The 16847-nt window shown below is 34.0% G+C and overlaps 1 protein-coding gene across 1 annotated transcript in view; it reads left to right on the forward strand.

The window, feature by feature from the left end:
• Positions 1-3627: 3627 nt before the first annotated feature.
• Positions 3628-16847, forward strand: part of VWC2L (von Willebrand factor C domain containing 2 like) — a 148582-nt gene continuing 135362 nt past the window's right edge. The window contains exon 1 of the mRNA XM_063086130.1: positions 3628-4017. Coding sequence (XP_062942200.1) covers positions 3628-4017 — 390 coding nt within the window. The remainder of the gene's footprint in view (positions 4018-16847) is intronic.

Below are 16847 nucleotides of genomic sequence, written 5' to 3' on the forward strand. Positions count from 1 at the left end.
AATTTAGAGACTGAGTATCTGTAAGAAACAGCTTTACAATGACGCCTAATGACAGACTAGATGAATTACAAGAGATTGATTTTTAATGCTGAGAACAATCTGCAGGAAAACCCGGGTACTTTTTTTTTTTTTTTTTCTTTTTAATTAGATTCAAACTGCAGTAGGACCTGAAGTTTAATCATGTAAAACGAGAAAGTTTTTCTGCAACCAAAGGGTCGAATAGAATCGGCGAGCATACATTTTCACAGATTCTTTGACAGTGATTATGCTTTATCCTCATATTAATAATAATCAGGTACTGCAGATGGCTTAAATCTAAATGCAAGTCTCTTCCGGAACTTTCATCCCTGCAACCCATCAAAGAATGCATTAGTTATAATTACAATTTAAATTTGTTTTAATGGTAATTTCAATGTAAATAAGTCTCTCGCACGTAGAATGTCTTTCCCCCTGTATAACGTGCGACTGCTTAGAGAACAGTAGAGTCTGGTCTGACGAGGCAGCTCTGGGATTTCGACCGAGCTGGGCTGAGGAGCCAGTTGTTGGCGCTGTCCGTGGTGCTGAGGAATTCCCGGCTACCGGCAGAATGAGCTCCAAATCAGCAGTCTGCAAACTGCTCTCCCTGATGCAGAAACCCAGCTAAAGTTGCTCCTTTCCTTCACGTCCACAGTTAGCATTTTCCGCTATGTAAGAGGGGATTCAAGCAACATATTGTGGACGATGCTGACGGTATTGCCGGCGGAGCGGCTTTAGCTACAGCATGCTGTTGCTGTTTGTGATCCTCAGAGCCTAGCCAAATCACCTCTACTGCCGTACTGTGTAAGTGAACTCATGTGTGGAGGAGGCGTAATCAGCCGGGAAATTTCATAGAAGGATCTAAGAAAATGCTAAAAATAAGTTCAACATGATTCTGCTACTCGGGTCTGGATTTCTACAGGACCAGCATTGCTTCTTGCTTTGAATTCTGAAGACAGGTCCGAAGCAGATTTCTTATGTGTGTCTGCTGTGTTTCTCTCTGGAAGGGCGGGAGACTGCTTCTTGACTGCTTTGAAATGGGAGGTGGAGATAATGGATTGCCTTTAATTTATGCCTGAAAATGTATTTTGGGGGGATTGAAAAGGAACTGCTTTCTAAAACGTACCTGACCTTTTAGTTCATATTGGTCTGTGACCCTTACCACAACCATTAACCTCCAGAGTGATTAGGTAAGTGTATCTTATGGCATGAGTTATGTTTGTTTTCTCAAAAAAAATAGATGCAGTCATTTTCAATCACATGTAGCAATATGGGGAGGGGGGAAAGTTTAGCTGGAAAGTGATCTTCAGTTTAGCCATGTTTGCTTTCTTATTTAAAATCGTCAGATAAACATTTTATTTGATTTCTCTGTTCTCGTAAATAAATAGTATCTTAAACGGCACTAGAGCAACTCAATTATGAAGAAGGCTGCTTTAAAAAAAAAAAAAGCCTAAAAAAACTTTGTGTTAAAAAGAAAATCTTATTTTCTCCATGCATATTTTAAAATATATTTTATATAATAAAAGCATACTTAACATTTATATAAAGTGGGTATTACACTCCTATTTTTTACCTTTATGTTTACATCTATCATAACCTGACACATTGATGCCTACCTGTAGCTTATAAAGAGATCATTTTCTGTCTATGTCTTTTAGGAGCAGAATCATATGTGTCTTTTTATATGGCTTATCTTGCATGTATTGACAGATACTGCTGGAATATTATAAGGAAGCACAGTAGCTCTCTTTTCTTCCAAGATAAACTTTGTAATTATGTGAGAGATGTGTAAATGCATGCTTTAATCAGTAAATTATATTTATGATTTTTTAGAAGCTTCTGTTATGTTTGTGGCCTCTGTAGTAATTTAAGAGAAAAAAATGCTTTGTCAAAGGGAGGCTCCAGCTTCACAAGTAGAATTATAGGTTTGCATTTTCTGGTTCTGTCATGACTCATTATTTTTGACATATTTTAAAAGAAATTCATCTCCTTTATCATTACCTACTGAAAGGGAATTCTAATATCCGAGAATATCAGAGGAATTCTAATATCAGTTTTCTCTGGAAAGAGGGCATGGATATACTACCTTCCATTTTACTATTGCTAGAATTTGCATGTATAACTTAGAGTGAAAATATAACACTTTGTGAAGTTTCCTAATATCATTGTCTTTTTTAAAATTATCATTTGTGTATGTTAGGCTAAAAAATAGATGATTTAACATTGCTCTTAATATAATCTGAAATAAACCAGTGAATGACATTCATAAATGATCTCAAATGTCCCATGTACAATCTTAGTGATATTGGCATAAAACCAATAGCATTTAAAAAGACAAATGTAGTATTTCACAACATTTTTTCTTATTTATTATTCCTTAAAGTCACAGTTTTCCCAGAGCCTTTGTGTGAATTGCTCTAAACATTTAAATAAGAACCCACTACCAACACTTCACACCAAGCACTAATACTAACTGAAGTTTACAACAGTCAATGTCACCAAATTAATTAGGCATATTTTCTGTGAATGGCAATTCCTCATTACCATTTTAAGAAACTTCCACAAACAGTTTTACACTGGCATCTTCATGCGAATTGCCTAAATGCAAATATTTTTAGCATTTCAAAAGAGTTAATGTTCTCAAGGCTTGTGAATGTTATTTATATTATATCAAAGTAATTAATTCAAATAATATTACATAAATACTAGATTCAAGTTGCTGCAAAAAAAAAATTCATAGATATATCTTTCCTGCCCACTAGAAGCTTACCTCTTTAGTAAAATAAAGATGTGGACAATAATACAAATAAATTTGCTTTTTAACAAATCCTTTTCAATACATGGGCTTCTCTTGTATTGTTTATTATTTTAAATTTTCTTTCTTATTCACTGTCAAGTAGTTACATTTTTATAATTAGCTATGTTCTAAAATCCATATCCTTGTTCACTGAATCAAGTAACTCATGTTGAGATCATTCTAGTTCTCCAATTATGGGCATAAATAAGTGGAAAAGCCCTTATACTTGCTCCATCCCAATTACAATTTACATTCAACTGTTGGTTTATTCCCTTTCTTTTAGAATTAGATTTTTGTCTCACTAAACTCTTGAGTTTTGACACAAATGATTATAACATGTATATGTTCTATCACTGACTAGTCCAGTTTAAAGAATAATACAGAATGTGAGTTCAAATATTGGTGAGTTACTTGTAAATAGCTACTTATCATCACTTTGAGGCTCAGTACAACCACTTCTTACAATTTAGGCAAAGCCAGACCTTTGAAATTCAGAAGGTGAATTTAAGCTGAAGGTTCCTATGTAAAATAACTCCATGTAGAACAAATTTAGTGTATACATTGCCAAGGAACAACTGTCCAAACTTCACAATAAAGTATAGATAGTTGCATGAACTTAGTCTATTTGAGGTCTTACTATCTGCCAAATTGTTCCCAGTTTAAGTGCATGGGCTTAAATGAATCTATATTCTCTTTAAATATGTCAAATTATTCTTTTTAAATATTTGTTTCCAGCCCACCCCTCTTGTATTCCCATGGAAGGAGCTGAGTATATATAATATTAGGAGCACATCCAGAAGTCTTTGAGGAGGGGGATGGCTCTTCATATTCATGAAGCTTGCATACTGCTGTTGGTCATCCCTGGATTGGTCACCTCTGCTGCCATCAGTCATGAAGACTATCCTGCTGATGAAGGTGACCAGATCTCCAGTAATGACAATCTGATCTTTGATGACTATCGAGGGAAAGGGTGTGTGGATGACAGCGGCTTTGTATACAAGCTGGGAGAACGATTTTTCCCAGGGCATTCCAACTGTCCCTGTGTCTGTGCTCTAGATGGACCTGTTTGTGACCAGCCAGAATGCCCTAAAATTCACCCAAAGTGTACTAAAGTGGAACACAATGGATGCTGTCCTGAGTGCAAAGAAGTGAAAAACTTTTGTGAATATCATGGGAAAAATTACAAAATCTTGGAGGAATTTAAGGTATGAGTTACCCTCCATATTTATTGAATACTAATTTTTTACACCATATGCTTAGTAGATTGCTACATTACAATCAAAGTTGGAAGATTTTTTTTAAATTTCCCTTTAATTTACAACAATATGATTCTAGTTACTATAAGTAGCACTGTGGTCAACAAACGGCCAATTGGTTTGTTTATCAGTATCTGCAGAGTGTCACTATAACCTTTTTTTTTCAGAAGTATTTGGGGCATGCTCAGCATCTTTTATTTTTTTGCCCATAAACATTTTCTTCAATGTTATCACAAAATATGTTTCTGAAGGAAAAAATTTTGTTTGCAGGCTGTGTGTCTATTAAATTAATTTTTAAATTTTAGTAGTTTTTGTGTGTGTGGCTCATTGGCCTGTATTTAGAGCTATTTAACTCTAGAAGTATTTGTTCAGTTTTGGGGAATGCATTTGCTACAGAGACACCCTTCTGAGCTGTGATCTTCATGTTAAGAAAATGCATTGGGCCTACTTGTTGTAGATCAGGGTCCCTATTCTGTCCTCTGCTCACTGATTTTTTTTTTTTTTTTTTTTTTTTTTGCTTACAAGACCCCACAGAGAACCAAACTTTTATCATAGTTCATTGTAAAGGGTATTTAAAAACAAAATAAGACTAATTTTTTTCAGACTACATGATATTTCTTGGTTTTTCTTTTACGCTCGTGTCATATTTTTCAGTAACGTAAAGTTCGTTGTTTATCACTTCTTGGAGTCTCTTTTCTCTGAAGATTAGTTTTACTTAGGATATCCTACAAGTCAGATCTGAACCCTGAGGATATGAATTAATACATAAAAAATGTCCTCTTTAAATATAATGGCAGTTTGTACCTTGGAGTGTCTGTCATACTGATGGCTTGATATAAAAGTTTCTTATTTCATCTGACCAAGACTGATGACAAGGTTCTCAGAACCTTATAGGCAAAAGAAGATATAGCTAGTCTTCAGTGTGACTCTTTATGTTTGAGAGAAGAAGTTTCAGTTATTAGCATTGTCTCAACTTCTCCCTGCACAAGAGTCAAATGGTACTAGAAGTTAACATGTGTAAAGAAAGGTTTCAACTGATTATCACTAGAGTATTACATGTATTGGCATTTCACTGCACTCAGTTAATTCCAAGTTATGGGTTCAAAACAGTTCTAATTTACTCAAAATTACCAAGTCATTTTAACTAGATTCCTTAGGACATAAGGGAAATTTTATTATAATTACTATATTCAACTTTAATAAAGTTATTCCAAACTTTTCTCTTTCATGTACTGTAATATTTTGTTGTACAATATTGAAAAGAAAAAAGCTTGAGAGTCTAGTAAAATTATCATTATTGACATCAAATATTACTTGAGAGTATAATACATTTATTAATGGCTTTATGGTCTTTAAAATATTGTATATGCTTTGACATTATCTATTTTTACTTTCAGGTTAATGAAAGTAAATACAAGTACTCAATACATTAGTTGAGTCTAGACATGGTTCTAGAATCATGTCACTCTTTTTTAAAATCTAGAGCAGAATGCAAAATGGTATTGTAGGAACAGCATCCCATAACCTAGCCCAAACAGAAAACTACATCGAATAAAGTTTGTGATATTTATATAATTTGGTAATTAGTATGTAATAAAAGAGAAAACAGATCATCTGATTATTTGAACTTAGCCAACTCACCACTAAAAATGCTATAGTTTTTCCTTTATTTATTAGATATATTTCATTATAAAGGTAATAACTATGTTGCTATGTAAAAAAAATAAATAAATAGAAGGAAATAGTTTATAATTTTTGCACCCCTATAATTTAGGAATGATAATTTTTCACTGCAATCTAATTAATTCCTACTATATTCCTCCCTAATACTTAACTGTTGATGTGCTCAGCTTTTCTACCTGACTCTCTAAGCCATGAGATTTTTAAATGTGATTTTAGAAAAAATACATGCTACTCTTTCACAAGAATTTAAAGTTATGAAGAACTTTAGAAATATCTAGGGCAAACTTGTTAAAATGAGGAATTGAAACTTTCTAACAATAAAGTCTTTACAACGTCTCAAAGCAGATAAACCTGGATTCAAGTCACAAATTCATCACTTGGGTGGAGTTCTTAAAATTTTTGAGTCACAGTGGTATTGACTATAAAATATCATCATAATAATTTTACCTCCCTTGGGAGGAGATGTTGGAAATATTTAATGAAATATAGTTCATGTAAAGTCATTAGCCTTACGATGACTGGTGCACATTAGGTATTGAATGCATGGTTGTTCCCCTCCTTCTAAACTCTAATATCCAAGAATTTACTCTAATTTCTTAATTCCTCTATGTCTTTGCCCACATTTTATAATGGAAGCTCAACTCTAAAAGCCTTTTAAATAAAAAATTTAACACCTTTTTAGAATGCTCTTCTTATCCCTATGAACTATATCTAAGTAAACATTGTCCATAACTGTCATCTTGATTCTCTTCCAACTGGGCTTGCAAGGAACAAGTAACTAATTTTTAAAGATGTATGGAATTTTCATACATAATCTTGATATGTTATTAAGGAGGTTCTATTATGAGATATTCTTTGCATATAATATATTCATCCAATAAGCATTTTTCAGACTGATTAGTGCACTAGATACTGTAGGTATACTTACACTGGAAAGTAGATATCTAGAAAGCAGTCTCTGCACACAAGGAAGGCATGATCAATGTAGAGAGAGAGGAGGGGGGAAAACAGTCGAAAGTTAAATATATGATTGTGAAATCCCAATATAATTCCCAAGGAATTTTGATGTCAGAAGCTTATTGACATGGTATGAGGCCTGGTCAAGCATGTCTTTTTCCTCAGATTGGCCAAAGTTGACCTTATTCTTCAAAAAGTCATTGAAATTGATCTGGGAAGATTAAATTTCCAAAGAGGAAACTGCTGGAGCAAAATCAGAGATTGGAATGGATAGAATCCGCAAAGAGAGCAGGGGTAGAGGAATAATTGGAAGTCATATCCTACTAAAATGCTGTCCTAGTAAGAAAAAGGTAAATTTGGATATGTTTTGGTGGACAGTAGATGTGAAGGTCTTGAATACTGGGCCCAAATAGTTAGATTCACTCTAAAGACCAACAGGGAATAAAATGCAGGTTATTGTGCATGAGATGACCTAGTTAAATAAGATTTTAAAACAGTGATTGCTTGTATCCAAGTATGGAATTGAGTAGAGGTGAAGAGAAATTAACGGTGAGGGAGGGGGATACTATTGCAAAAAAAAAAAAATAGACAGAGAGAGAAAGAGAGAGAGAGATGACCAACATACATAAGGACAGACATTCAGGACAGTTTTCAGGATAAAATTTAAATTCCATAGTATAGTCTAGATTCTACTCATTGACCTCTCCAAATACCTCAAATTCTCAGTGACTTCTCTTCCCTGTGTGTTTTCACATGCTGTCTCAGCGTGGAACACTTTTTCAACATTTCTCTCTTGTATAAATCCTGCTTGAGTACTTCAAGACTCCATTTGAATCTCATCTCAACTGGACAGCCCTCTCTGTCTGTCCTATCTCTGTGTCCCAGGGTGGATCTCCTCTTCCACATTTTCCTCCAGCATGCTGCACACCCCATTATAGTATGAACAGCAATTGTAGTCAGACACTGTTAAGAGCTTTGTGTGTATTGTAGCACATTTCATTTAGTAATAACACTGTAAGAATTATACTTTTTATTAGCACTGTTTTACAGATAAGAAAACTGAAGAACCAGAGTGTGAGTAGCTTGCCCAAGATCATACAGCTGGAAAGTTGAAGAACTGGGATTCCAACCCAAGCAGCCTGGCTGCAGAATCTAAGCTCTTCACCACCTGTACTGCCTCAACCACACTGCAATAATACATAAAATGTAAAGCCACCTGTCTTTTCCATGAGACAGTGAACCCTTTGAGGACAGGGACAGTGTTTTCCTTTTTCTCCTCTATTCCCACCCCCTAGCACCATGTGAGCCACACAACAGGCATTCAGTACCTATTTGGTGGCTGGCATCATGAGCCAGATTATAACTGAATCTACAGAATAAAAGAAGTTAATTAGAGTTCCTTTAAAATGACTTAGTTTCTGCTCATGTGTTGATCTCTTAATTTTAACCAGTTAAAGAAACACTCAAAGTTCAGATAAGGAACGCTCCTTGGGAAGCTAAAGATGACACAAATTGTTCCCTAATTGGGTGCCTATTTCCATCCTGCTTCTACTTTCTAGTCCCTCTCCCAACCCCTTTATAACCAAGGCTTATTTGGGGTTCTATCTCCATCCCAGTGTTCCAGTGACCTCCCAGTGTTCTGTTGGCGCTGTCTCACCATATACAGTTGCAAAACAAATGTCACACTTCAATCTTTTCTGAACCCCAGAATCAAATGTAAATGAATCCACATGTATTACCTGATGGGAAGAATAATCTTATTTATGAAGGTTGTGGATTTTTTTTTTCTATTTACTGAGGCAAGCTTTGAAAATGGATTTCTCTCTACTCTTTGAAAACTCTAAATTCTCCAGTGTTCTGATAATATTGCATTAAGATAAAGGTCACAGTGTAGTAGGTTCTCTCATCTTTCTTTTATGTGTACCCAGACAATATGACACTGGAACCTACTTTTTAAGAAATAAACCATATAAATAATAAATTATCACAGCATATCCTACAAAAAAGTTGGTTAGAAATGTAGGCTCTAACAGCCATGGCTCTGTACTTAACTATCTCATGCTGAGTTTCCCAAAGGCAGAAATAATTTCTTATTTTGCTCAGTATTTTTATAACTCTGATTCTGCTAGAATTAGCCTTTTGGGATTTTTTTTATACTTTAAAACTTGTACTGATTTAGTTTTAGGTCATACACTGAAGGTTATATTATATGCAGCTGAAAGAGCTCTTCTTTCAGCTTTTGCATAGCCTGTTTTATTTTAAAGTGATTTTCTGTAGTCAATACCCATGTCCCTAATTCAAGATTTGAAATTGCCCAAGATCTTCCTTTTCCTGCTGACACAGACTTTGTGCTTTTCCCACTACTTGCCAAAGACAGTTGATCAGGTTTCTGAGTTTTGTATTTGAGAGGTTCAGTGTGAATATTTTCTCATGTAGCATATTTTGTGTGTACACTGTTGCTTTTTTAAAAAAAACAAAAGAACAAAAAAGCATGTTTTTATGCTGTGGTAAGCTGCCTAGTTTTTGTCCGGAATTTTGTATTTAATATTTAGATCTTGAAGAAAGAAGCAATGAGAACAGAAAATCAAACACTTGGAGTATTTTGACAAATCATCACACCCATAAAAAATACTGATGACAGTTTAGGTTTAGAAATGACTTGCTGTTTAATGGATATATTCACGTGGAGACAGATTTTCCAACTCTCTCATTAATCTGTGCCCCCGTCGTTAACGTCCAACATTGTAACATTAAATCTGTAAAAATATTTGAGTAGAAAAGTCTTTTGAATTTAGGGTTGGGAGGTTTGTTTGATGTCTGGTTGGTCTCTTTTTTAACATGTAGAAAGAATGGAAGGCAACATGTTCTAGGAGTTGAGGACCAGATCTACAAAAGAACAGGGAAACAATGGAGGCTGTAGAGAAAGCTCAGGTGAGGGGACTAATAGATGACACCTTGCAAAACACAATTCACTGCACCCAACCACCTGCCATTGCACCGGTTTCTATGAATGGTACAGGAACTAAGATGTCTATAGAAGGCAGAAGAGTACAGGAAGCATCTCTCAGAGGTGCGAAAGTTGTATTTACTTTAATACAGAGACATGAGGAACGTTGATAATATGGGTGGGGTAATTAAAGAGTTTTATCCAGAAGAGGGTTTACAAGTTCTCAACAAATGCGTAGTGACTCCACCAGAGTCATTTTTAAGATACCACTCAAAGAAAATGCTAGAAAACATCGTAATTTTATGCAGCAAGGACAAATGGGAATCTTTGTTGAGATGTTCAGAAGACTAATTCCATAATTGTTGACTCTAAAAAATAAATTCCTGTTTTGCAGAGCAAGTTGTGACTTTTAACATTAAAATGGCTTTTAAGTAGGTTGAAGAATGGCTGCTTCTTTCCAGGTGCTACAAAGTAACAGAGATTGAGTCATCCTGCCACCCATCTGAGGCTCAGCCTGAACATGCAGAACAAATAGGTTCAAAGCAGATAATCTCAGTAGAGGATTCCCATCTTCAAAAATAACCAGCAAACCTCTATTAACTTTTATAATCTTTGACTAATCTCAGAGATTAAAAACCAAATTTATTAATACTTTAATTTATAGAGTTCATTGCACACTTTCTTATTAAATTGTATTCACTTGGCATTTTTTTTTTCATTTCAAAAAAGTACACTAAATCTAAGAAACACATCAGATTTTAAAAATAATTTATTTTTCCAAAAACTTCATTGATAATTGGGAGTAAACCTTTTCATATTTAACACTTTCTAAAATGAGGGAGTAGAATTTTAAGAATGGCTTCCAAGTTAATCCCCAAAGAGGCAAAACAGCTCATTTTCAGTCCAAATTATTCTCTTGTTTTATACTTTAAGAGAATTGACAGTCAACGACCCTTTGGTTCGTTGTATATAGGAGTAATTTTTCTTCCTTACCCACCAATATTTATTGCTGTCCTTCATACTGGAAGGTGCTGCTGTTAATGGTGATAACTGTGTGATAAATATGACTACGGAGATTTGTGACTGGGCTTCTATGCCCTGTGCACATGGGGAGATGAGTGTTTGATTTGCAGCCATGTGAGATATGCGGAGTTAGTCACTGTTAGTGACTACCTCAGACTTGAGGTCAGACACCAGTAGTTTATGGACATCGTTGCCAGTTTCTTAATGACTCACCAAGAGTGTGAGAAGATGGAGCTGAAAAGAGAGTCAGTAATCTCCCTTCCAAATTTAACTCCAACTGGAGAAGGTTTTAGATATGTCAAAAATTTGCCTATTAGTTATGTTTTTGCACACCAAGATATAGAATTGGTCAATGGTATGACATTAACAAGCAATAAATTTTTCTGTTTCCTGTATCTTATTTCATAACTCAGGCCTACATATTTTATGAAAATTTTGTATATTAATCTATAATCTATATAATCTAGATTTAAATTTACATGCATTAATCTATGTGTGTGTATGTGTGTGTGTATTAAATTGGAGGGAATGGAAGTGTTCTTGTTTTAAGCAAATCCTACTTTAAGATTAGGTAAATCCTTTGTTTCTCCTTCTTAATTGCCCTGACCACATTTTTGTTTTGCTTTGTTTTCCTGCAGGTTTATTTATACATCAGGCAGTGTGTTTTATGAAGGATAGCACAAGAAAAACCTATTAGTATATTTTTTAGCTGTGCTTTGCCAAGATTTCCAGGAAGAGCTTGAAACAAATAACAAAGTGTTCAGTGGGTTTGCTTTCTCACACCATAGCCATTATTAATTGGGGACTGGCTTATTTTAGAGTCTGTTGTTTGGACTTTTATTGTCGCTAATGATTAGCATCAGTAATTTTAGTCTAACATACCTCCATTGTTGATTTCCTTGCCTCCAGCTTGCCCTATAACAGATCACAATAAAGCCATCCTTGCAAGGATTTAATGACATCATGGAAAGAGTGAATAAAGTACTTAAATGACAAGAAAAATCATTCTCCTGAAAAAGTTTTCAGATGACATTATTTTATGACTGTGTAAAATTGCCTGAAATGTATAAAAGTGCACTGAACACCACTCTTAATTTTCTCCTTGTTATGTCATGAAGCCATGAACAAAACTCAACATGCTTTTAATCTTCCTACCTTAAGAATTGATACAATAATGCCATCACATATGTCTCATGATGAATAAATAGTATTGGAAATTTGAGAATTATAGCATTACATTTTCAGATTATCACTAGCAATTGTAATGGCTCAAAAGTTTTTTAATAACATTATTTGGTTAGGATTTTGAAATAATTTTTGTTTTAACATTGGCCTTTCACTACCATTGTTACTTATTGGCTTGAGATTGTATTTCTAGTATCTGAATTTATATATGTTCTTCTGTTTGTAAAAGGCAGACATTATGATTTCTTTCTTATAGTCAAGGTTATTCCTACTTTTAAGAGCTGACCATAGAATTTTAGATCTGAAAAAAAATTTTGAAACCTTTTTGTGTAACTCCTTTATTTTAGAGATGATAAAACAAACTTAATGATAACACCATAATGACATAGCTCATTATTTGCAAGAGCAATATTAATATAGCACTTTCCTGTGGTCTTTTTCCTTACATTTTACTACTTTCAGGTTTAACAGGAAAATGCCAGCTCATTTGCATCTTATTTTTGAATAAATATGTTGGATGCAATGATTTATTTCAGCCTATTGTCTATAGAAATGTGATATGAGGACCTATCACCATGACAACCCAGAGCTACAAGTAGACAAGAACAATAAAATATTGGCACATCTAAAATCATTCTTTGATACAAATCGAGTACAATTTGTGAAATGAGACTAAGTTTGCAAAGGTTCTGATAAAAAGGGTTCCTTTGTCTAAAGCTGAAAAATTCTGTAATTAAACCAAACAATATAGGCCAAAATAAAATAAAAATATATTATATTAAACACCACCTACTTGTTTTCACTGAGACTACGTTACACTAGTAAGTAGAAAGGAACTAAATTAGCCGTGCTCGCTCATATATTTTGGTGATTTTAGTAACCAAGAACCTGTGTTTTTGATTTTCTCATTCAGAAAACTCCCACCTCTCACTAGATGGCAGGAATGGAGTGTGCGAAATGGATAGAGTGTGCGAAATGGATAGGGTGTGCAAAAATCTCTAGTTTCATGACATTAGAACAAAGTACGATCCCTAAACTGTCTGATGGTCAGGATCACCAAAAGAAGGAATGCTGAAAAAATTCAGATTCCTTGACGTCTCCTTTTTAAATTCTGATTTAAATTATTTAAACTTATATTATTCTAAAGTATCTCAGATTATTCTAATGATCAGCTAGATTTAAGAATCACTGCCATATTTAGCCTTTTCTCAGGAACACTAACATCCTGTGAGATTTTTAGTAAAGATGTCCGTATTTTTTTCCTGGTCAAGTAAGTTTGAGAATTGATGCATCCTTTAACCTTTCTTGAAAATGTGCAATACACATTAGTCTACTGAGACCACTCAAGCATATTTAAAAGGTATGAGTGTCAGTATATGTAGTTCAACATCTAAGGGCTCAACAGTGTGGTGAAAATTGGATTCTAAAGCAGGCTCTGCCACTTACTAACCAAGAGAGCTAGGCACACATTACTCTACCTCCTTATGTCTCAGCGTACACGTCTCTAAAATAAAGATGGTAATAGACAATACTTGGCACACAATAAGAGATTCATAAAAGCTACCTGACGTTTTCACTACTATTACTACTAACCTATGTTTAATCTAGGATTTCACAAATTTATGGGACAATAGAATACTTTTTTTCTCAGAACATTTGTTAACATCTTAAAGTTCACAAGAGTTCAATGAAACACAGTACAAGCAATATTTTTGCTAATTAGTCAAGATAGCCTATTCCTTTATTTCACACTTATGGGCAATTAATAGTAAAAATCTATTTATCTCAGTTTATCTCCTACTGTTTAGTCCTTTTTAAAACTCCCAAAATTTAATTTAATGTGACTACTTCTGGTAATTGATTTATGTTACGTAAAATAATTTAGTTGAAAAATGACTTTCTCAAAATGGTGATAATAATAATAATAATAATTACATACAACCAATAATCTAAGACAGTGGTTGACACACTACAGTCCATGAACCAAATCCAGTCTACAATTGGTTTGTAAATAAAGTTTTATCAAATAGCCATGCTTATTCATTTACATATTGTCTATGATTGTTTTTAGCATGTTCCAGAGACTATATGACCCACGAAGCCTAAAATATTTACTATCTGGCCTATCGAAAATGTTTGCTGATCCCGATATAAAATTAAATTATTTTTCCCTTTCTATCTCCCTCAAATTGTGCTGTCACCAAATCCTTCTAACCTACGTTCTTGAAGGTTACAAATCCTTTTGGATATTGCTAAATATAGGTCCTATTTCACCTATGGGTGGTCTCAGGGATCTCTTTTTACACATGTAAATTTTAAAAGGCATGTAGATTTGCCTATTTTAAATGTTATACATACTTAACAGTGGTCATGTTAAGTCATATTTTTTGCATACTTGACTCTGAAGTATACAGGTTTGCTCTTTGCATTGATGTATAATAACTTAATAACTTTCCATGTACTGAAAATTCCCAGATGAAATAAATAAGCAAAGATTATAAAATTTCAATCATTTTCATATCCCATGTGCTCTCCTTTGATAGTATGTCAAAAAGGTATATTTAATTTAGTGTAATGTAATAGATATACATTTATATAAATTGTTATATTAATAAGTGATAACATATGTACAGTCTGCTTATGTAGATATTCAGTCCATTATTACATCTTTTCCAATCAACTTACACAATTCATAGACTGATTCCATTAAAGAAATACCTCTTACATGTGGGGAAGTGGTAGGTTTTGTGGGGTGTACCAAAATATAGAAGACATACATCTGACCCTCAAGGTGCTCCTAGACTATCAAAAGAAATGATACAGGTACCACTAATGGCAGTTAGCTTGTGACGTCTACTCTAGGAACTCATATGAAGAAAGGGGTAATTTGAAAAACAAAAGGAAGATATCCTAAGAGTGGGGTTTTCAGTACATTGAAAGCATTTTAGACAAAATTGGAAAGTTGGCAAAGGTAAAGGCAGAGTGTGGTCAGAGAGAAGTGATTCGATTCAAGTGGCCAGAGCAGAGGGCGTAGAGAGTGAGAGGTAATAAGGAGGGAGCATGGGGCCAGTTGACAGTGTGAATGCCAAGCTAATGAGCTTTCGTCAAAGTCTGGGCTGTGCAGAGAGCCACTGAGGGGCTTGGACCAGGGAAGTGACAAAACCAGATCTGTGCCTGAGACAACTACAAATAATAGTTGACAATGTTATGAAATGTTTTGCACATGCATTCTTTCATCGACTTATTTAATTCTGAGATATTTTTATTCCCATTTTATAAGTGAGAAAACTAAGATTCACAGAAATTTGTGAATGTGCCCTTGTCATATAAATGGAGATTATCAAAACTGACAAATAAAGGAAGGGCTTCTAACTCTAGGGCTGTCTCCATTACACCTTATCAGCTTAGATGAATTCAGTATAGATATTACACAAGTAATGTGGTAGAAATAATTTTTCATCTGAGTGAAATATATTTCCTATTTTTTTGAACAAGTGTTCAATTATAAGTCTATTTCATGTTTAGTCCCATATCTTTTTCACAGAAATGTAGTTTATTGCTAACATGAAGAAAATTCTTTCCCTGTTTCACATTTTACAGGGCTCGATTTGTTTCTTTGTTAAAACTCCCATTGCCAGAAGAAGTATACATGGAAGGCACATTTCTGTCTATTAAAAAAACAAACTACATTCTGAACACAGAGGAAATTGACGAGGATTACTTTGCAAGTTAGGGATTAAAAAAAATTCTACATCAGAGAAATACAAATTAAAAATATAGAGAGAACTTGTTAATGAATTTTGCAGTCTTAGAAATGCAAAGCCTTCTACCACAGTCATAAAAATTTCCAATGATTACCAAATGAAGTCATTTTTCTTTATAGTAAGAGAACAGTCACGGCTCTCCGAAACTCCACTTATTTTCACTGCATGGTAGCTTTATTGCTCTCTCCTAAATATGACAGGGATAAAAATGTAAGTTGTTCACTCTAACTTTAATTTTTCCCCAACATTAAAAATAAAATCCTGCTAAAATAGCAAACCTTTGACAACTGAGATTTAGAAAGCTTCATTAAGGAGAAAAAGGACAATCACAGCGAATTTCCCTTTTGTTAATGAGACTCTGGGACATTCACACTGAAACTAGAAGATACTTAAATCAAGACTCCAGAAACTGTAAGCTAAAGTTACCCTGTTAAAAATCTGTTTGTGGTAAGAATCTGATTAAAGATTGAAGTTTCATTTCTGTAAATAAGAATCTAATTATCTAAAAATGTCCAATGTCATTCTCAATCTAACCACAATGAGTGTGGACATTGCTACATTTTCGAGATAGCACATAGATTTGCTTTCAAAACTCTAAAAGATACATTCTTCATAAATTTAATATTTCAAATAATTCAAAATGGAAATAATAATGCCATAATTTAATAAAAATAATTTATGAGCAATGTATTCCTCTGAGAAATACACAACCATTGAAAATGGACAAAGGAGATAAGAAAGGAAACACTGGTCAAGTTGAAAGCTCTGGCAACAATAATAGCCATGTAACGAATGCCACATTGTTTACATGCCTTTCATGTATTACATTATTTCCTTTTAGTCTCATAACAATCCACTGAGAAAATTAGAGCACATTAATATTATATTATTATTAATGCCATCTTACAAATAAGAAAACTCAGGCTCGAGTGTTTTAAGTAACCTGTCTAAGGTAAAACAAAGGTTTTTGATGGCAGGACTTACAGCTCCAAATGTGTTTATCGTACAGCCGAATTCCATTGGGCAACAGCACTGACAATTTTTACACATGATTATAAAATTGTCACTGCTTCTGCTGTACCTTGCCCCAAATTACACACTAGAATAGAGAGGTTTATCCAAAAATTACTGTCAAGATTTTTTAATTAAAATATACTTTCATGTTATTGCCCATAAGCCATCTCAATATATTTTTGTAAGCTATGAACGAAGAATCAAAT

The sequence above is a fragment of the Cynocephalus volans genome, chromosome 1 (genome assembly GCF_027409185.1).
Source record: "Cynocephalus volans isolate mCynVol1 chromosome 1, mCynVol1.pri, whole genome shotgun sequence".
Lineage (NCBI taxonomy): Eukaryota > Metazoa > Chordata > Mammalia > Dermoptera > Cynocephalidae > Cynocephalus > Cynocephalus volans.